General features: G+C 38.2%; 1 protein-coding gene across 1 annotated transcript; it reads left to right on the forward strand.

The window, feature by feature from the left end:
• Nucleotides 1–14,247: 14,247 nt before the first annotated feature.
• On the forward strand, nt 14,248–21,193 carry LOC134653087 (UNC93-like protein). Its single transcript, XM_063508379.1, has 10 exons — nt 14,248–14,443; nt 14,983–15,101; nt 15,384–15,546; nt 17,027–17,150; nt 17,382–17,528; nt 18,179–18,245; nt 19,009–19,168; nt 19,440–19,544; nt 20,093–20,255; nt 20,822–21,193. Exons 1-10 carry the CDS (start codon nt 14,300–14,302, stop codon nt 21,103–21,105), a joined length of 1,476 nt encoding a protein of 491 aa, XP_063364449.1. The 5' UTR covers nt 14,248–14,299; the 3' UTR covers nt 21,106–21,193.
• Nucleotides 21,194–21,726: the final 533 nt, after the last annotated feature.

Consider the following 21,726-nt stretch of genomic DNA (forward strand, 5'->3'; position numbering starts at 1 on the left):
ATATCAAATGATAAAATAATCTGTAGTACCAACTAAACTAGTAGTAATAACTACATGCCTAAAAATACACGGATAGGTACAACGTATCCTCCTAAGGCTCACGGTCCTAGCTATATACAGGCTGTTTTTAATGACCTCGTATTGCACCTCACCTGTCCAATTTTTATTTTTTTTATATAGGTAGTGTCGCCGAAATAAAATACCTAAAAGACCTAAAAACCGGTATTTTGCTTATGTGTGTATAGGACGAAGTTCGTTGAACCAAAGATAAAGCTGGGCTTAATGTTTGGGATAATGTGACGTCCCACGGGTAAAGGTACCTTATGGCGGTTGGCGCTTACGCTATTATTAACGCCGCTCCAATATTATTGCGGCGCTATGCGACGTAAGCGCCAGCGGCCATAAGGTACCTTTTACCATGGAACGTCACATTATCCCAAACATTAAGCCCAGCTTTATCTTTGGTTCAACGAACTTCGTCCTCGTGGAAATATTTAGATGTATTTTATTTTTACATATTAGATGCATATTCGTTGTTAGGCAGAGGTGGTCCAGCGGTCACTTTGCTGCAAGACCGGTCGAATTTCTATAAAAACTCATTGTGTCCTCTGACTTGCAAGTCTTGCAACTCATTATTTAAATATTGTTTGGCTTATTTAGTTTGCTTCACATATCTTTGATTAAACACTACACATAAGTTAATGTAGAAACTATAGCGGCTGTAAACAAGTAATATATTGAGGTACTGTATTATAGAAAATTGCTGTGTTATATACAGGGTGCTTCCTGTAACAGGAGCAATAAATTAAACTGTAGGCTGTACTCCTCAAACTGAACAACATTTGTTCAGCAACTTTTGAAAATAACTCATGGTTTGATTTTTATTACACTTTAAAGTTTATTCTAAGACGCAATGTATTGCAATTTTTGTTATGTTTAAAGCGTGACAAGCAACGTCAAACACACTGATGTCAGCGTACATTGAAGGCAATATTTATTTTGTATGAAAAAGAGCAAATCTAAAGGATTCATAATTTTTAAAAGTTGCTGAACAAATGTTGGTCAGTTTGAGGAGTACAGCCTTTAGTTTAATTTATTGCTCCTGTTACAGGAAGCACCCTGTATAATTGCAGCTAGTAAGGTGGTAGAGCTGGTATAACCGAAGCAATTGCAACAATTGATTTTATTAATAAGTTTTAATAGGAATGAGCGTTCGAAAGTGTGTTATAATAGAGTGGCCTAAAATGAGGCGTAGTTGGATTTTTCATGACATTAAATAAACTTAGATTCCAACCACGCTAAGTTTGCACCGACTATGCATAAGTATATATGCCATAGAAGCGACTACTTGACGTGAAAACTCGGATTCTTACCTAATTATTTGAACAAAATAGAATCCGTTTTGCCTTATTTTCCTACGAGACGACTTATTAACAACCTTTTTTTTATTTTGAAATAGCAACAAGTTTCGGTTAAAAATAGCTAATCCGACCGAGTTCTTGCTAAATTTGCAGATTCGTGGGAACTGAGTCCTTGGTCGGGAAACCCTACCGGAATTCTTAGTTTGCGGATACGTCTATTATATTAAACCATTGTTTGGTACGGAGTAAAAAACGGATTAAATGTTATATTTGTTAGTAATTATAAAAGGCCTTATCAGTACGGATAATCTTGATTTCGTGGCCATAATATACTCGAGCGGGTTAAGTATTCAGTCAGTAAAGACGGTCGCGCGGTTGCGTACGCTTGGCGTTAGCCATAAGACGCGCGAAAACTTTTGAAACTTCTAAAATTTGAAAGAAAATTATTTTAGCTAAATTTAGTGGCTTGTTTTCTAGTTAAAATATAATTGGTTCGGTGGTTTTCATTTATTAACGTTAAACGTATGATATTAATAAGATAACAGGTAAATACCAATATGAAAACATCACAGTTCAGGATGTACCGATTATAGGATGGGTGATAGATATAGTTTGTTGAAAAGAGGCACACTGCACATATCAATGTATGACACACAATAACAATGACACATGTAACTAAATAAAAGTACTTACTACAGTATCTTTGAGCGCAACATAAATGTAGTGCTTTGTATATGTATTTCGAAATGAAATTATCTCTACGAATGCTTGCGATGTATGATTTTTGAAATACCTGGATAAGTGACAGATTACGTTAGGAAATAAGGCTAATATATAAAATAATAGGGAATATTAAGTTATATCGTTATATCACTGTGACAAGGAACTAAGTGGCTCAGAAATCTAATTCGTTGCAATTAATCCTGCAATAGCCTGTGTTCATCTGGTAAAGTCAGAATTACTCAACTTGTTCACTTTGTGGCAAACACAGACGAAGGAAAATATTGAAAGAAAAATAAATTTCCATATGCAGTAAAACGCAATAACGTTTCAAGGCGGTATGCTCAGCGTTTACAATCACGTTTTCTATATTTAATAGCCTCATAAAGAAAAAAAAAATGTTTACTATAATAATCGTTATAATTACTGTCGTCGTTACCGTCCCACCACACGGAACAACCGTGTAAGAGACAACTGAGAAAAATCTGTATTATGAACATGGAGCGCGGGAACATTCATCATACTATACTATATCGCATTGGTATACTCGCTGCCTTCCTATCGTTGTCCCGGTTCTGCAACGGTGCACTAAGTAAGCCTCCAAGGATCCGCACGGCAACCTAATCCCCAAAAATTTACGCAGGCGCTCCTGACCATCTGGCCTTACCTGTACCTGACTTTTTTAACCCACGGGGGAAACGAGGCCTAACTGGGATTAGTTAGTTCGGTTTCCTCACGATGTTTTCCTTCGCCGAAAAAATACGTAAAATATCTACCTACTGATATTTTGTACCTAAGCCGGGGCTTGAACCCGCGACTACTTGATTTAGGAAGTTCCACGCCGCCGATATAAGCTACCATCGCGGCAGTTTTGATATTTTAGGCTTCTTCGATGTTTTGGCCACTTTGGTGGTTCGTGGTAGACGAAGTAGGCATTCATCGATAAAACTTCCGTTTTCCAGTCTTAAAAGTTGGAAGTCGGGTCTTTTTCAGCACAAGGCACACTCAATGATCGGCCACCTATGGCTCTAATTCACTCAGGATTGTCAGAAGCCGTTTCCTGCACCTACTTGAGGCTAAAAATAGCGTTATGATGAGCACTCAAGAACCCTAATGCCTCATGATGGGAAAATTGCACAGTTCCTACTGTGGACCGGTGAAACGCTCTAGTCAATATTGCACTTGAAGGTAGGTACCTAAGTACCTACTCCGACTTGAACCCTACAATGCGGGACAGTATGTATTTTCACTATACTCGTACACCTTATAAAACAAAGTCTGTATGTTTGTGTGTACTTACATATATTCGCGATAAACTCAAAAACTACTGAACAGATTTTCATGCGGTTTTCACCAATCGATTGAGGGGTACTTGAGGAAGGTTTGTCAAGATTTAACCAATACAGAGAGAAGAGTTTTGTTATATCGGTGCATCTGTCTATTTCATATCCCTTTGTATAATGTAATGATTGTGTTTTTTGTTTTAAGTTGGTCATACATACTCGTATATTGACCCAATCCGATTAGGTCTCATTATTAGGTCCATTCCTTCCTACACTATTCCTTCCTTCCTCCCAACAAACAAGGGCAAATAGTTTACAATTGCAGTATTGAAAGCCAAATGCTTAATGGGCAATCTTTTCAAAATATGTCATCACTTTAGCACGCAATAGCAAATCCTAGATAGCTAAGAAGTCTAAGTACCTACCTAATTTAAGTGGATAACCAATATTGGGTTACCTAAGGTTTAAGAAATCCGCTGTATTAAAGATAAAGTACCTAATCATGGTTAACGTAAGCCTCAGTTAGTTCTAGTGTGTTACCTCGCCGAATTCTATTTGACATGTCTTTGTAGCAAAGGTAACAATTTTTATGCTTCTAGACAAGATTATACTCTTGAGATAAGATAGATTAAACTTAATACGGCTCAGATCTCGATAAATATTGAAGTCTCTGCCAAAATAGATATATTTAACTGCACTCTGAGTGAATTCACAAAGATAACAAGTCGGCAATTATGTTATCTGCCAAATATTTAGTTATAGTCTGTTTTTACTGTGTGTTGTTAACTGTTAATTATTTGTCTTCCTTTATGTAATACATACCACCTGCATACCACGTATTGGATTACTCTGTAAAGTGGTATTGTATAGTTGATTATAAAATAATAATAATAATAATAACCCCGCGGGGGTAGCTTGTGGCGAGCTGACGGTGAGTGGCGACACCGCGGACCTCTATTCCAGAGGTACCTGTCAACTGGCCCTCGCCTCTGTGCTTGCCTTAATTGGCCGGCCAGAGTGGAGTCGCAAGAGCGGGACCTATGCTCCAGGTTGGAAGTGTAAAATGTCATAACGCCTGCGGCCTGCTGAACGGATTACCGGGAACTGGCTACCGCAGACTCACCTCTCGACAACCTCACAGCCACTCCAAAGTGTTGCCCTGTTGTCGCACTGTGCGTGACTCAATGAGTTGGCGAGTCACCACCTGTCATTTACAATTCTGAGACTGATTGTCACGGCAGGTGTCCGCTAGTCTCTCCCATAGCCCATTATCCAGTCCATCCAACTTTCAAATCTATTAGCCCATGACCTTAGTTTCCATCGCAGCACAAAAGTGCTGCACTGCAATAGTCTTTGCACCTGGCGGGGACCATCTCCTGATGTATCTAATTGTGCGTTCGTGGATGGTATCCGCCACGTGTATCCCTTGCTTTTAGATTAAATTGTCTTAAAAGGGCATCTGCGCTGTTGGCTTCGGCCCCGCGTACGCCTCCCAAAGGTCCGGGACCCCATGGTCCCGTGATATGGAAAGACAGACAAATAATAATTATAATAAACTGGCGGTATAGAATTGCCTTAGAAGTGTCGAAGTGTCTAGGTCATTCTCTGAGAATATGTCTAAGGTTGCGTATAATTGCCACGACTCTTTTCATACATTTTGTATGGGTCGCGGCGATTAGACCGCAGACATATTTTTTGTGAACGACTCTCAAATAATCATACAATTATAAAAAAAAACAGGAAAAATCGCGCGAGCAAATGATGGATTTACGCATGCATTGCTATCTCATTTAGTTTCAGTTTCATTCAGTTTTATGCTCATACCTACATACGAGTACAGGTGGAAAGTTGGAAACCAATCGGATTGAAAATTAGACCACAAGCCTGCAGGCTGCACCATCATGCATTATATCAGTAGCTATTGTGTAGTCTTGTCGAGGTTTCTTTAAAGTCGTCTAATGCCAAACTTGTAAATGCCCATTTACCTATTAGTGGGAAAAACTTCCACTTACAGATACAGAAATAGTCACTCATTATGCATGATATTTAATTTTAATTTATGGTTTATAAAAAAAGGTTTTCTCTGTCCAAACAGCTAATAGCATCTTTTAGGAAGTACGAGTATATCAGGTTTATAAATCAAGGTCGTTTCTTTTGCGAAATAGCGCTGATTATTGGCAAAAAGTGTTAATTGATCGGATTATTATACAACAAATAGCTTCCGGTATCAATTAATGATAGACGTAAACAAAATCGCATACCTAAATATGTATTTCAAGGGCAATGCAAGTGTGTAATGTTTATGTTACCGGTAGTAAAATATTAATAGGTAGCGGTAGTCAGGAAACTCTACATATACATCAATTAATATTTGTAAACATATCAATAGGTATCAGTGGCGGCGCGTCAAACATATCCATAGGCAAGCCGGGGCTAATTTGTCTTAAATATTTCCTTTACAACTCTGCTCAAACGTCCAAAAACAGGCAAGCCGGTGGGAATCGGCTTTTATGGACGCGCCGCCACTGATAGGTATGTGTATACCAACGACAGTATTGACTGGCTACTCAACTTTGTATTAAGTAGGTACATTGGGGTACATTGCAAGGTTCGTTGACGAAAATTTAAGTACAACAATATTGTTGTCGATTGTTTCGCTCGAGTTCAGAATCTTTCAGCTGCCATTACCATATAGTTCTACCAGCCACAACGAGAACACGCGGATGCTTATATGTGAACTAGCTGTTGCCCGCGACTTCGTACGCGTGGATTTGTATATTGGTGGTTATAATTTCTACATTAGCTTAGAACATTATGCAGCAAAAGATAGCAGTAGGGACGGTTAATCATTTGTTACAACGCATGAGATTTGTCTTTCACAACCTGGCTATATAATACCACAGAATAACCTAATACGAAGTTTCAAGCCCCTAACTGAATAAAATTTTTCTCGATATAATCTCTCTCAACCCCCAGAAGATTTTCAAGTCCACTATTTAATAAAACCTACTACCTAACTACCTATTTACGAAGTTTTAAGTTCCTGGCTTTAAATAAAATTTGAACCCTCTACCAACTCTCAACCCGTTTAAACCTTTAGGGGATGAATTTTTAAAAACGCTAAAATTACTTTTCTTGTTTTTTAATATTATGCCTTTATACAACGATTCAAGTCCCGCACTCAAATAAATATTTGGGTTCCATACAAATTTTCAACCCCCTTTTCACCACCTTGGGGGATGAATTATCAAAGACTCTGAAATTAGTTTTCTTTTCTCTTAATAAAATACCTTTTTACGAAGCTTCAAGTTCCTAGCTTTAAATAAAATTAAAACCTATACAAACTTTCAACCCCTTTTTAACCCTTTTAAGGGATGAATTTTTAAAAACGCTGAAATTACTTTTCTTGTGCTCTAATAATATGGCTTTATACAAAGATTTAAGTCCCGCACTCTTAAAAAATATTTGATCTCCATACAAACTTTCAACCCCTTTTCACCTCCTCGGGGGATGAATTTTTAAAAACGCTGAATAGGTTTTCTTGTTTTATAATAAAATACCTTTTTACGAAGTTTCAAGTTCCTACCTTTAAATAAAATTTGAACCCTATACAAACTTTCAACCCGTTATGGACCCTTATAGGGGATGAATTTTTAAAAACGCTAAAATTACTTTTCTTGTGTTCTAATAATGTGGCTTTATACAAAGATTTAAGTCCCGCACTCTCAAAAATATTTGATCTTCATACAAATTTTCAACCCATTTTTCACCTCCTCCGGGGATTATTTTTTAAAAACGCTGAAATTAGTTTTCTTGTTTTTTAATTTAATACCTTTTTGCGAAGTTTCAAGGTCCTAGCTTAAAATAAAATTTGCACCCCAAGACAAAGTTTCATCCCCTTTTTAACCCCCTTACGGGTTGAATTTCCTAAAACGTCGCAATTACTTTTTTTTGTAATCGGCTATTATGCCTTTCTAAGAAGTTTCAAAGCATTTGTAATGGATTCAAACTTTCAACCCCTTTTTAACCCTGTTAGGGGATGAATTTTCAAAAACGCTGAAATTACTTTTCCTGTCTTATAATAATATCCTCAATTACAAAGTTTCAAGTCCCACACTCACAAAAATATTTGATCTCCATACAAACTTTCAACCCCTTTTTCACCACCTTGGGGGATGAATTTTCGAAAACGCTGAAATTAGTTTCCTTGTTTTTTAATATAATACATTTTTACAAAGTTTCAAATTCCTAGCTTAAAATAAAACTTGTACCCCATACAACCTTTCATCCCCTTTTTAACCCCGTTAGGGGTTGAATTTTTAAAAACGCTGAAATTACTTTTCTTGATTTCTAATAATATGGCTTTATACAAAGATTCAAATCCCGCACTCTCAAAAATATTTGATCTCCGTACAAACTTTCAACCCCTTTTTCACCACCTCGGGGGATGAATTTTTAAAAACGCTGAAATTAGTTTTCTTGTTTTTTAATTTAATACCTTTTTGCGAAGTTTCAAGGTCCTAGCTTAAAATAAAATTTGCACCCCAAGACAAAGTTTCATCCCCTTTTTAACCCCCTTACGGGTTGAATTTCCTAAAACGTCGCAATTACTTTTTTTTGTAATCGGCTATTATGCCTTTCTAAGAAGTTTCAAAGCATTTGTAATGGATTCAAACTTTCAACCCCTTTTTAACCCTGTTAGGGGATGAATTTTCAAAAACGCTGAAATTACTTTTCGTGTCTTATAATAATATCCTCAATTACAAAGTTTCAAGTCCCACACTCACAAAAATATTTGATCTCCATACAAACTTTCAACCCCTTTTTCACCACCTTGGGGGATGAATTTTCGAAAACGCTGAAATTAGTTTCCTTGTTTTTTAATATAATACATTTTTACAAAGTTTCAAATTCCTAGCTTAAAATAAAACTTGTACCCCATACAACCTTTCATCGCCTTTTTAACCCCCTTAGGGGTTGAATTTTTCAAAATCGCTTCTTATCTCGTGTACACTTTATAAATGCAACCTAGTGTGCAAATTTCAACTTTCTAGCATTTGTAGTTTCGGCTCTGCGTTGATGAATCAGTCAGTCAGTCAGTCAGTCAGTCAGTCAGTCAGGACACTTGCATTTATATATATAGATTAAGCATAGTAATGACACTAACGAGTGTATAATATAGGCCTAGATCTAGACATTATTTGGAGATGTCCTTGGAATAATAATTCGTAATTTTGACACTTATCTCTAAGATATTTCTTTACATTTACTTTACAAATGCTTTACATGGATTTATTATAGTTATGGTAATGATGCTATTTACCATAACAACTGCTGTCGTTGATCTTTGTTTTACTTTTCGACTATATAAAGATAGGAATTTTACAGTAGATATTGTATTCAAAGACAAACTCCGATTGCTGTGTCCATGGGCATCTGACGTTAGAGATTTGTTATGCATGTGTTTTAGCGACCGTACTAATAATAAACCGAAATAAATGGTCTTTTTTAGGTACATATATGTCGCTCGGACACGGCGGCGGTTACACATATTTTAAAGAATCATGAGCCATTAGGTACTTCCAGTAGTTCCAGTACCTGGCTATATGTACGAACGAACGAGTGTTGCCGAAACTCTGTGACTCTCGTGTCACTTAAGTAAGATGCGTCTTCAACTAAATGCATGCCTAATTATATTACCTTGCAGTTTGGCCCAAACGGACGGCCATTCACTGCATATTAGTGAAGTCCGTAGTCCGAAGGGCCAGGGCCATGTTTGATTACTCAATGGTTGGCTGAATGCGATAGAGTCGGTACCTATCTACCTATATTCATCGTACCTAGTCATTTAACGCGTTTGATGATAGTATGTCGACAGGCGGGGTACTTGTAGCTTAACGAAGAATAAAATAAAAGAGAAACTGAGTTTTTTATTTTGTTTTTATAGGTAGTTATTTCGCTTTCGTTAAATAAAGTCCAGGTCTCTATTTTTACCATGCAAAATTGCTCGCTTGCATCTTATAGCTTTCTGTTCCAGACAATTACTAATTATTTCTGAGCCTAATTTCTGGTTGTGATTTATATCGACAAAAATGGTTCTTATACTTAAAATTACATAATTTTAGGCTGGACCAACATTGAAGGACTTATTTACTTCCGGGTACAAAAAATTAGAACATCAATATGAGATTGACCCAATTCAAATCTGCAATAGTTATCAATAACTATTTAATTTACTTATAACTTACTAACTTCGCCATATATATACGAATAAATACGACATGGAGTTGGCACCGAGTGTGGACAATTTATCATGATGACACATAATAAACGGCTTAAGTAGTATCCAAAGATTGCGCATATACGCAATCAGAGGCGTATTTACAAATTTGGCGCCCCGGGCCATTTTGATTTGCCGCCCCCCTTCATCAGTGACGATAAAGTATTTTATTTAGGAAAAAAACCTGCAACAAGTACCTTTGGGGTGTGGAATAAAAAAAAACTAAACCTTTTTACCATTTACTCACATAGGCATTTACATTGTTTTCCTATGTACAAATTGGTTGACAAAATCATCAATGACGCTGTCGTAATTTAAAACATTTGTCAGCTCAGCTTCTATATTAAGAAGAGCTAAGCTATTCAGGCGCTCTTCGCTGATGGGCCCGGCCATATGTCAGCGGTGCGACGCCGCCGCCGCCGCGCGGCGCCGCAAACCGCTCTGCGGCGTCGCCCGCCGCACCGCAAAATTTAGCGGTGCCGCCCGGCGGCGCCTCAAAGCGGTGCGCGGCGCCGCGGTGCCGCCGAGCGGCGTGCGTCGCCGCGTGCGATGCCGCGCTGCATAGAAGAATAAAAATTCGACTACCAGTTGTTTGATCAGACATGAATCCCTTCACACGTGTTCTGCTCTTGCTGTTGTCGAGGTGATATTTTGCTTAAATGTTCTGCAAAACATGGCACAGACATTCGAAAATAGTTATTAAATTTATTTTCAGTCATCTTCAACGCCTCGTATTTTCTTTTGAAATGATTTCCATCTTCATTCATTATACGAAGATATGGGTTCACCCAATTTTTTCTTTTCAATTATTTTTTATTTCGGCGCCTTCTTAACAACAGCAAGAGCAGTCGTGTGATAGCGCTGGCGGTACACCGAGAAATTCAGTAAAATGCTGCAAATGATGTTAAAGGTATGAAAATCGGTACGATTGATCTTTAGGACATTTGAAACAATTTGACCCGAAGCACCAACAAATAAAAAAAACGAGATGAGGACGTCATCTATTTGTTGTATGGAATTAAAAAAAAAATGTTTAGAAACCTATCGTGTGTGCTATTAATCGAAAGGGCTTTCTGAGCCGATTCTAAAAATATATGTTACACTTCAGTAATTTTTTTTTAATTATAATAAAAATAATTTTCAAAACATACCAATAAGTTTGGGCTTCTCCAGATACAATACCGTTCAATATTTTTTTGTAAAATATACCTCAAATTATACGTAATATGAGGATATTTAAAATAAAAAAAAATACTAAATGTAAATATTTTCAAAATTGCTTTATTAGGATTAGACATGAGGTGATTCGGTATAATTTGAGGTATATTTTACAAAAAAAAAGTTAACGGTATTGTATCTGGAGAAGCTAAAACTTGGTATGTCTTGAAAAAATAGTTTTATTATAATTAAAAAAAAATACTCAAATGTAATGATGTGATATATTTTTGGAATTGGCTCAGAAAGACCTTTCGTGTAATACCACACACGATAGGTTTGTAAACATTTTTTTTTATTCTACACAAAAAAAGATGACGTCATAACTCCTCTCGTTTTTTTTATTTGTTGGTGCTTCGGGTCAAATTGTTTCAAATGTCCTAAAGATCAATCGTACCGATTTTCATACCTTTAACACCATTTGCAGCGTTTTTTGGCGAACCGCTATCGCTATGAAGGGATCCATGTCTGATCAAACAACTGGTAGTCGAATTTTATTTTTTACTATGCAGCGCGGCATCGCACGCGTCGCCGCACGCCGCTCGGCGGCACCGCGCGCGGCGCCGCGCACCGCTAAATTTTGCGGTGCGGCGGGCGACGCCGCAAAGCGGTTTGCGGCGCCGCAGATTTCTAGCGATATAGCTAAGTTTTATTATAAAAGGCGCCCAGAAAAAACCGCGAGGGGGCGGCTTCGCCGCCCCCCCGCGGCTGCCGCCCCGGGCCATGGCCCCCTTGGCCCTAGGGTAAATACGCCCCTGTACGCAATAGTAGTAGCTGAGGCAGTTTTAGGTACCAATAGTCGGACGGTTAGAGATTAGATGCCGGAGATTAAGATACTTTCTAAATGTATTTATATATGTACATACGTACATTACGGATTTGCCTATATAAGTACATTACGGATTTAATGTACCTGCGGCTGAATAAAATAACAAAGTCAAATTAGTTGAAGGAGGAATAAAATTCATAACACTTTTTACATCATGTTTGGCCATAATATTGCGGTATTGTTCGGGAAGTACTTTAATAGACAAAACATAGCCATTAAGGAACTATTACCACCATTCAGGTAAATTACATATTTTTTACATACAAAGAGCGAGCGCAATAACACGCAAAAACCCCTTAATTTGAATATGCTCACTTTTACAAAGTAGGTACCTAGGGCCATTCAATAAATATATTTTTGTACAAATTTAAAATAAAATTCTTATTTATCTTATTCCAAATATTTTCTGAATATTCTTTTTTCACCTCAGCAGCTCGAACAAGGGAACTTTGCTTCTTAAAAACAGTGAGCAAAATGCGATTTTGCTCACTGAGTGAGACAAAATGACATTAAAATGACCTTTATAGTCCAATGTCATTTCAACGTGCGGGTTCTACTACAAGTTCGAAATACTTGGGTTCTATTATCTCTGTCCCTTTCACACTGTTAGCAAAAAGAAACAGACAAAAAAAAGTTAAAACGACATTCAACGGTATATTTATGGTTTATAATAGACCCCCGAAAAACTTCAGACCGCATCGTTCCAAACCACGTACGAGTATGAATTCTTAATAATTAATTAATAAAAATAAAGTTTAAGATTTGATAAAAACTGATAAAATACTATATTTTAGGTATTTTATTGTACAATTAAAATAATGAACTCAAAAAATACGCAGATCATCACGCAAAATTAATTATTTTACTCTTAAGAATTTCTACCATAGTTGACAAATAGTACGTATCCGCAATTCGGACCGTATCTAACACAGCTTTTTTTTTACAAAAAAAAAGTTGTCGATTGAAGTGTCAGTTGATGTTCGTTATTTACATATTATTTTACTGAAATTTATTATTACGTTTTGTTTTTGATTGCGGTAATTAAACTGAATTGTTTGTATATCTTAAGAAAACATGAGTGCAGGTATTAAGTGATGAAGAAGGATTACATTTTTCAAGTTGTCTAATAGGTATGTTCTCACTGCTCGGGTGAAAAATTTTGTGTACTACACGAGATCAAAGTTATTTACATCTCGTGCGCTTTTGAGTCCTTTACTACGCTCAAGATTCTAAATTAGATAGTATAGAATCTTTCGCTTGCACGGGACTCACAATAAGCACTCGAAGAAATATCAAACTTTGATCTCTTGTTGTACAAATAACTATTTGCAATGTTAAGTTAAGCCGTTTCTCTTTACAAGCACACCATATCGAAGATCCACGATATATATATGTAGGTACCTACATGTAAGGAACGGTGTTTCTTTGCGTGGAATTAGAAAACCACATCATCTCGGTTGGGGCTAATTCTGGCTAATTACGCGGACGCATGATCTTTATAACCACAACCTTGATTCAGCATGTGCAATGCAACTACCCGGAACATACGCTAATTATTATCATAAAAAGTACATATACATATTTTATATTTTTTAGTTTTTATAGAGCAATTAGTCGCTTGACTACAGAGTCACAGACATTATAATGGTTTATTTAGGTACTTATTTCATCGTACTTTAGACAGATGAGGTGATAACAGGTCTATGCCACAAAAAAACAAATTAAAACTATTAAAAGGGCTATGTTAGTAGGTACAACATACCTAGCAATAGTAGAAGTAGGTTAGATGCCTATATACCTACTTGTGAGCTTATACTTAGGTAATTTTTTCACACACATGATTTCTTTTGAAAAAAAAAAATTCTTAAGGATTTGAGGAGTGTTTAATTCGAATACCTAAGTAATTTAATATAAAAAAAAACATGAATAAATAAAGCAATTGATATTATAATAGCGTTGTTTGGTTTAAAAATAGAACCATAAAAAAAATGATGCAGAATACGTGACCACGACACATAAATGTGTCTAGGACGTCTAGGTATAGTAATTTTCCTACAAAGTATTAGGGTACACTGTAAAAACTAATATTTTTTATTACCAGTGGGTAGAAACATAAATAATATATGTTTGGTAAACATTACTTGTCATATCTGTGTCGTGCGTTCGATTACTAAATTTACTAATGTTATAATAACTTTTAATAGGATATGTAAACAATTACCTAACTTAAAAATAGACGTGTCGCGACAGTCCGGTAGATAGCATTATTATCCGACGTGATAAACCTAAAATTATACATCAATAAATAATATATAACCTCAATTAATCATAAAGGTACCTGTAATAAAATTTACATCTTGCTTTCGTTACAGTGGTGTGTGCATATAGGTGCCAGTAAACAAACAAATACTAAGTAGTCGGAAGTAAAGTTGAAGTTATCATGAAATATAAATGTAAACTTCCAACTCGAATACAACTCTAAGTTTTCTTTTTTGCTACAGGCAAAGGCACACACATCTAACAAAACTTGTGTAAAAACAAAGTTTATTAAAACAGTGATTTCAAAATGAAACTATTCTAATCTAAACTTTGTGCAATAAACTGAAGTACGATGTGCGAAATGAAGAAGTCTAGTATGGAGAAGGTGGAGACGGGAGACAAGGAAGTGTCGCCGAAGTCGGGGGAGACGTGGAGGATTGTGAAGAATGTTGTTATCATCAGCGTGGCGTTCATGCTGCATTTCACGGCTTACAGTGTAAGTATCACAACATTCGTACACTACTTACTCGTATGCTTATAAATAATTAGAACGGCCGTCATGGTTCTCTAAATGCAATATTCGAACTTCCAACTTCGATACTAATTAGATAAATAAGTATTTAAGTGACTGAATCATCAAATTATAACTCTTATTTGATCGGTTACAAAAACAAACGCCGCTGTATCTTCTGTTCCTGAAAGTTAAGGACACTGGAGCCTAGAGTTGGACCACGCTAAGTTTTCATGTCGAGTGCTACGTGAAGTACCTATGCTGTATGTGTGGCTTATAGGGATATGTCTGCGTTCTTACTGCTAAGTTTGTGCAAAGTTAGCGTGGTTAGTCTAATTTGTTTGTCACTCATATCAACCTTTAGGTTTGCCACCCCGATATATTGTTCTGACTTGAATCGAAATCTTTGTGAATTCTTTCACCTATTCCTAACTCTAGGGACGAGCAAAAACAAATGAAACCTAAATCAGTTTATTATATGATCAATTTTACATTGTTGCCGTATGTCCGTGTTTTGATTACAGGGGGCGGCCAATCTCCAGAGCTCGATCAACGCCGAGGCGGGGCTGGGCACCGCGTCCCTGGCGGCCGTGTACGCAGGCCTCATCTTCTCCAATATATTTCTGCCCGTGCCTGTCATCAAGTAAGTGTGAAGAAGTGAGTCACCACAGCTCGATCAACGCCGAGGCGGGGCTGGGCACCGCGTCACGCGTAAAGAGCTTGTGGTTATTTTAACAACAAAAAGAACGACTGTGTCCAAGTATTGAACATTTTACAGGCGCTTTATAATGTAAATTGTGTCATTGAAATATTATTGCGAGACGTCCTTTTCTGACACTTTAAGAGTTTTTGTGATTTCTATTAACATATTATATTATTTATGATGTGTAGCACATTTAACGTTTTAATAATCTTTCAATTTCAGATGGATGGGGACGAAGTGGGCGATGTCTCTGTCCTTCATAACGTACATGCCATACATGGCGGCACAGCTGTGGCCGCGGTTCTACACCATGATACCCGCCGGCCTGATGGTGGGATTGGGCGGCGGGCCGCTGTGGTGCGCCAAGTGCACGTACATATCTGTGGTAAGCTAGCGATGTCCTTTATAATGCATATGTAGACTACACAACACAATACCCGCTGGACTGACGGTCGGGCTCGGTGGCAGGCCGCTGTGGTGCGCTAAATGCACGTACATTTCTGTGGTGAGCGAGCGACGTCCTTTATAATGTACATGTCGGTTCTACACCATGATACCCGCGGGACTGATTGTGGGATTGGGCGGCGGACCACTGTGGTGCGCTAAATGCACGTACATCTCTGTGGTAAGCTAGCAACGTCCTTTATAATGTACATGCCGGTTCTACACTAGGATACCCGCGGGACTGATGGTGGGATTGGGCGGCGGACCACTGTGGTGCGCTAAATGCACGTACATCTCTGTGGTAAGCGAGCGACGTCCTTTATAATGTACATGTCGGTTCTACACTATGATACCCGCAGGATTGATGATGGGATTGGGCAGGGGAGGGTTATATGTCAATTAAATAAGCCAGCGCTTAAATACGAGCATGACTCCAACGGAAATATATTTGCTCATTGAAAATCAATAGGAAACAAGCAACCAGTGCAGTTTTATACGTATAATATTTTTTCGCTTTGTAGTGACATCTACAAACGGAATTAATTTGCCTAAATTGATTTAATTAGTAAGTACATCGTCTCGTTGTTATCATGTGTTAGATCACTATTAATGTGTACATATTTGACATTTCAATGAAGCTATTCAACTCAATTTATCATTATATCAAACACAAGCCACTGTTCTCGTTTTACTAATTAGATTATCCACGAATAGGCAATAGGCATCTTTATTTACAGAAGTTATTTTATTTTACTAAATATAAAGTAACATTTTATTGTACGCTTAACTCGTCCGCATCTTTCCTGTAGACATCGCAAAGTTAAGAGGTTAGGTTAGGTTAAGATTTTCAGTACTTGGTACTTAAGACTCAAATAAGAAAAAAGTTATTGTATATGTACCCGGGTCGATAACTTTTTCACCACACCAGCTCGGAAATGCTTACTTTGCACTTCAAAAACCGATAGCAAAGTTGCATTTTATTCACATGTGAGGCAAAGTAATCAAATGTAAATTTTGAGCTGTTTTCTTATGTTTGCTGGTAGAATTGACTTTTAAATGATGATTTTGGATGATAAATATTTAATAACATTCATTTGGATTTGATTTTGTTTGATATTTTACATTTAATATTTGCTTTGGGTTGGTGTGGTGAAAAACTTTGTGTTTCACTCGGGGGCAAATTTTGTTTAACCCTCGTGCTTTGAAACCCTCGCAACGCTCAAGATTCTATTTTTCGAACCACTCGCTACGCTCGTGGTTCAATTCTGGAATCTTTCGCTTGCTCGGGTATCAATATTAGCACGAGCGGTTAAACAACAACTTGGGCAAAGTTGTAAAACAAATAACTATTGTTGTTTTGTCCACAGAAGTGACCTCGTTCCAAAATGTGTTTGACCCATTAGTGTAATATTTCATTTCAGGTGTCAGAGGTGCACAGCAAAATATCCAACATTCCGGCCGAAGCGCTTCTCGTACGGTTTTTGGGGCTGTTCTTCATGATTTTCCAGATGAACCAAGTGTGGGGCAACCTCATATCGTCACTGGGTAAGTTATACTTGTAAAAAAATAACTCTCGTATTTGTATAAGTATCTATATCATCAGTTGGAAATTTTAACAGAAGCCTTATTCGCGGCGAGTTCGTCGAATCTAGACGCATCTTTAGACAACGTTTTCAATCGGTGATTATTGTAACGAACCCAGATCAATTTATGGTAAAAAAACTTGTGTTCCTACCTTCGTAGTTCGTAGAGCTTGACCTTTTCCTTTGTTCCCAGTACTATCATCGTCTGACAACGCAGCAGCTGTGACAGCCGTGAACGAGACGATGATCCCGGTGCTGTGCGGAGCTAACTTCCTGCCGAGCGCTGATGCGGGAGAGGCGTTGCAAGCGCAGCCGCAAGCCAAGATACAGACCATCGCTGGTCAGTTTAAAGAAGACTAAGGGCCACTTGCACCATTTACTAACCTGGGAGTTAACCGATTAAACTTGGAGTTACCATGGTTAACAGTACAATTTGACACTGGATTACCTGTTTAACTGGTTAACTACGGGTTAGTGGGATGGTGCAAGTGGCGGTAAGTGAAGTTGCACCATCCGCACTTGACAGACTGATCAACATCACCCGGCGCCCCGGCGCTTTCCTATGAAACTTTCCATACAATAAAATTTTGCGAACTCTTTAACGATGACAAACAGTTTGGTGCAACCGACCCTTATTATTTATTTATTTAGCCCAATGGTGTTTTGAGAGTAGAACATGAGATGAAAGATTTTCTGATACTTTAAGCAGTATGTATGCTAGTAGGCAAACGCTTCCTCCGACCTTCTCAAGACGTTCTATCCTGTGCTACTCTGTGCCAGAGTGCCATTCTATGGAACTCACTAGTAATTTCACATTCAGAGACAATTTTACACTTTAGGTTACCTATTCTAGCAACCTGGCGAATATCGTCGTCCCTCTCAGCCTCCCTCTAAAAAGTCTTATCAATGAATCAAGAGTTCTTAAGTTTAGTCAGTCAGATTGAATGCGTATTGTGAACGTGAAATGTTTTATATCCTTTGTTTTTGTAGGTATTTATCTTGCGTGCATGGCCGGGGCGGCATTGATTGTGGCCGTCGGTGTGGATTCTATGAAGAGGTGAGTAAATTTGACTCATTTGAATTATACTTAAAATCCTGACTATTTTACGCCAGTCGAAATTAAACCTTGTGTCCATGTCATAAAGATTTTCCAAGCTTTTATAATGTTAAAAAGCTTTGTGTACGAGTCCTTAAATTTAATTGTCTCGTATTCGATGTAAGTAGGATTATCCAGGGCCCCATGCGAGATGTAAAACTGTCAGATTTCGCGTCCACTTCAATTCAACAGTTGAATGAAACGCATGTTCATCAAGTGCGGATAATATAGAATAGAATAGAATAGAATAGAAATAATTTTATTCGTGAGCACAAACACAAAATAGAAACAGATATAACAGAGATATAACAAGAGATGACAAGAGATATAACAGAGAATAAAAGGATAAAGTGCCACGAAATGGTCTCATCTCAGCATGTTGCTGGCGACTTCCAGCGCCATTAATCATCATCATTTGGTACAACCAATAATTCAACAAATATCAACTTTGTTTTATTACTACTTTAAGGTTTATAATGGTTTGGTTTGGTTGTCACCTAACTGTGGATTGCTAATGTCAAATTTTGACACAGGATTGTTAGATTCAACGGGAGTTCAACACGATATGTCAAAAGTCGCTTGTCGAATAAGGCCCCTGTTAATTGTACTGCAGGTCTTAGTACGTGCTATCTATTCTGCACTTGAGCATTTCTTTCGTATTGTAGTTGAAATAATTTTTAAAACGAACATAAAATTGTATCTTCAAATATTCTTACATCATCAGATACGACACGGGTCGCAGCGGTTCCGGCGAAGGCAAATCCGGCTTACAACTTCTGGCCGTCACGCTCCGTTTATTGGTGGAACCGAACCAGCTGCTCCTCATCATCATTAACATCTTCATAGGAATGCAGCAGGCGTTCTTCGGCGCTGATTTTACTGCGGTGAGTTACTTACAGTTGATTTTAAACCTTGCTTCATCGCAATAAGGGTTAGAGTCTGGTGAATGCAAACTCGGCCTAGAATACGGGCCTATTTAGACGATGCGAGAACTCGCATGCGAGTTTCATTACATTGCGGGTTTTGAACGGTCGGTTAAATTGGACGTAACCAACAGTCCGCAATGTAACTAAAATCGCATGCGAGTTCGCGCGCCGTGTAAATCAGCCCTACTTCTATAACCTATTAATAATACTGTATAATTGACTTTTGCAGTCATTCGTGTCATGCGCCATCGGCACGGGCACGGTGGGGTTCGTCATGATGGTGTTTGGACTGTCGGATGCTATAGGCTGCGTCGTCACTGGATACTTGGCTAAGGTAAATCAATGCATTTTATTGAATGCCCCATAGATGTAGAGAGGACACAACTTGTTGCTGCTTATATTTGGGAGAAGCTCGCGGCAGAACTTGATGGGTGGAGGCCTGGAGGGGTACCAGACCCAACGATAGCGAAACCGGCGACAATGCATGGTTCAAAGATCAGGGTCGAGAGTGCGCATGAAGGCACAATACTCAAGAGGTTGGCGATGATATGATCCTCTATTTCAGTTATCACTCTTGTAAGTGCGTAAAGACGCTGCCTGAACTATCCACCAAGATGTACCATCCGCCGTAAAAGTGTATGGCGACTTTATCAATGAATTCATTCATAATTTCTTCTCATGGGGTGTGTGTTTTATGTGTCTGTGTATAATACACAGATTTATCAATATGGTGAAATTAACCATTAGGTAGGTGGTGTGGCGAAATATAAAGAAAGATGACGCATTATCGTGTATCATAAGAATCTCTAACCGCGGAGATTCAGTAGGTATTCGTTATTTATCTGCTGAATATTTGAAGTGCCTAAGAATCCATGTTTTCAGATTTCAGGTCGCATCCCCCTGATTATCGCAGCGACCATTGTTCACACTGGACTGCTGGCGACGCTGCTGGCGTGGCAAGTGCAGGCGGGCTCTGGCTACGTCATGTACGCGATCGCCGTGCTGTGGGGCCTGGCCGACTCTGTGTGGATGGTGCAGATCAACGGTGAGCCAATACACAGGTTTTTTGATCACCGGTTGTCACCGCATCATATAAATTCACGCTGCACTCATGGAGAACAAGGCTTTATGCTTTACTAACGTACAACACGTTTATAGCTTAGTGTAAGTAATAGTCCGTAAGACTACTTACTATTTTGAACATCCACGTGTGTCCACAGTTCTTAATGCTGGTGATTACAGTCTTGTTATATGTAAGTAGTATATTCTGGTTACCACTTTAATTTTTTCAGACCATCTTATTAAATGATATAACAAAGACAACACACAGAAAAACAAACAACGAATCTCTCTCTTTCATTGGTGAAATTACCTGAGATTATTATTATATTGTTTCCCCTCTCTCTCTTATTGTAAACCAAGCACGCATTTAGATTAAAATAAGGTATGCTCTTTTAGAAGACCGCGTAAAATACAACTTAATAAATTAAAATAAGATTAATCTGTCCTATCCCAATGGCTCAAATATGGGTCGTAATTATAAGGTGTTGAGAGGTCGTGGGAACGGAGAGGTTCATGAATAATAATTAGACTCAACCTTTATATTTCCAGCGTACTACGGCATCCTCTTCCCCGGCCGCGAGGAAGCCGCCTTCTCCAACTTCCGCCTCTGGGAGTCCGTAGGCTACATCATCGCTTACATCATCTCCCCCTACCTCCGCACCAGCGCCAAGACTTGGCTGCTATTCGTCATGATGATAATCGGAGTAGCGGGCTATTTCACCGTGGAGTGTAAAGAGAGGAGGGTTCAGAAGAAACTGGTGGAAAAGGAGAAGGAATTAGGATTTGAAAAGGGTTGTGATAATATAGCTTTTCAGAGTATTGAGAGGTTTTGATTGATGCTAAGTAGTGTAAAAACTCGAGCACTTGAAATTATCATCTTTAAGATTCGCGTAAGTTTTAAAGACCTCTGAACCTAATTGAGTCGACACTCTAAATATCGTATGTTTTTGAGTTTAGTGATTGCGTTCAAAAGGAAACAAAATGTTTACAAGCTTTTTTAATATCCATTGTCTCTCCATACAATTGATGGTAAAGTATTTGACGCAAAAGAGACTCGAATCTCTTAGAGTCAGGCGGCAAGACTCTTAAAAAAAATTTACACGAAACTGGAGTTTGGAAAATTTGGAAGAATAATTCGTAATCCTGCGTCAAATTTGTTTTTAAACGAAAGACTTCTAGATCAGGGGTCTCCAAACTATTTTACCTGAGGGCTACGGCCAGGCTTCGTTTTCGCGGGCCGGATTGTATGGCCGGATTGGCTGGCTCTGAAGCAAGGGCTTGCGGGACCGACCCGGACCGCGGGCCTAAGTTTGGAAACTCTTGTCCTATAATTTAGAGCTTAGATGCTTGAGAGTTGAGTGATATATTGTAAATAGGAATATGTTAATTAAATAATTAGTCGATGTTAGTTATGTTATGCGTAATACACGTATTGCGGGTAATACAGTATTTTA

Source organism: Cydia amplana, chromosome 12 (genome assembly GCF_948474715.1).
Source record: "Cydia amplana chromosome 12, ilCydAmpl1.1, whole genome shotgun sequence".
Taxonomy (NCBI): Eukaryota; Metazoa; Arthropoda; class Insecta; order Lepidoptera; family Tortricidae; genus Cydia; species Cydia amplana.

Bases quoted from the DNA above. Each gene is read 5' to 3' on its own strand.
- LOC134653087 (XM_063508379.1), top strand. From the start codon at position 14,300: ATGTGCGAAATGAAGAAGTCTAGTATGGAGAAGGTGGAGACGGGAGAC. The intron at 15,547-17,026 runs GTAAGCTAGCGA...ATTTCATTTCAG, and splicing joins AGTGCACGTACATATCTGTG to GTGTCAGAGGTGCACAGCAA. The intron at 17,151-17,381 runs GTAAGTTATACT...CTTTGTTCCCAG, and splicing joins CAACCTCATATCGTCACTGG to TACTATCATCGTCTGACAAC.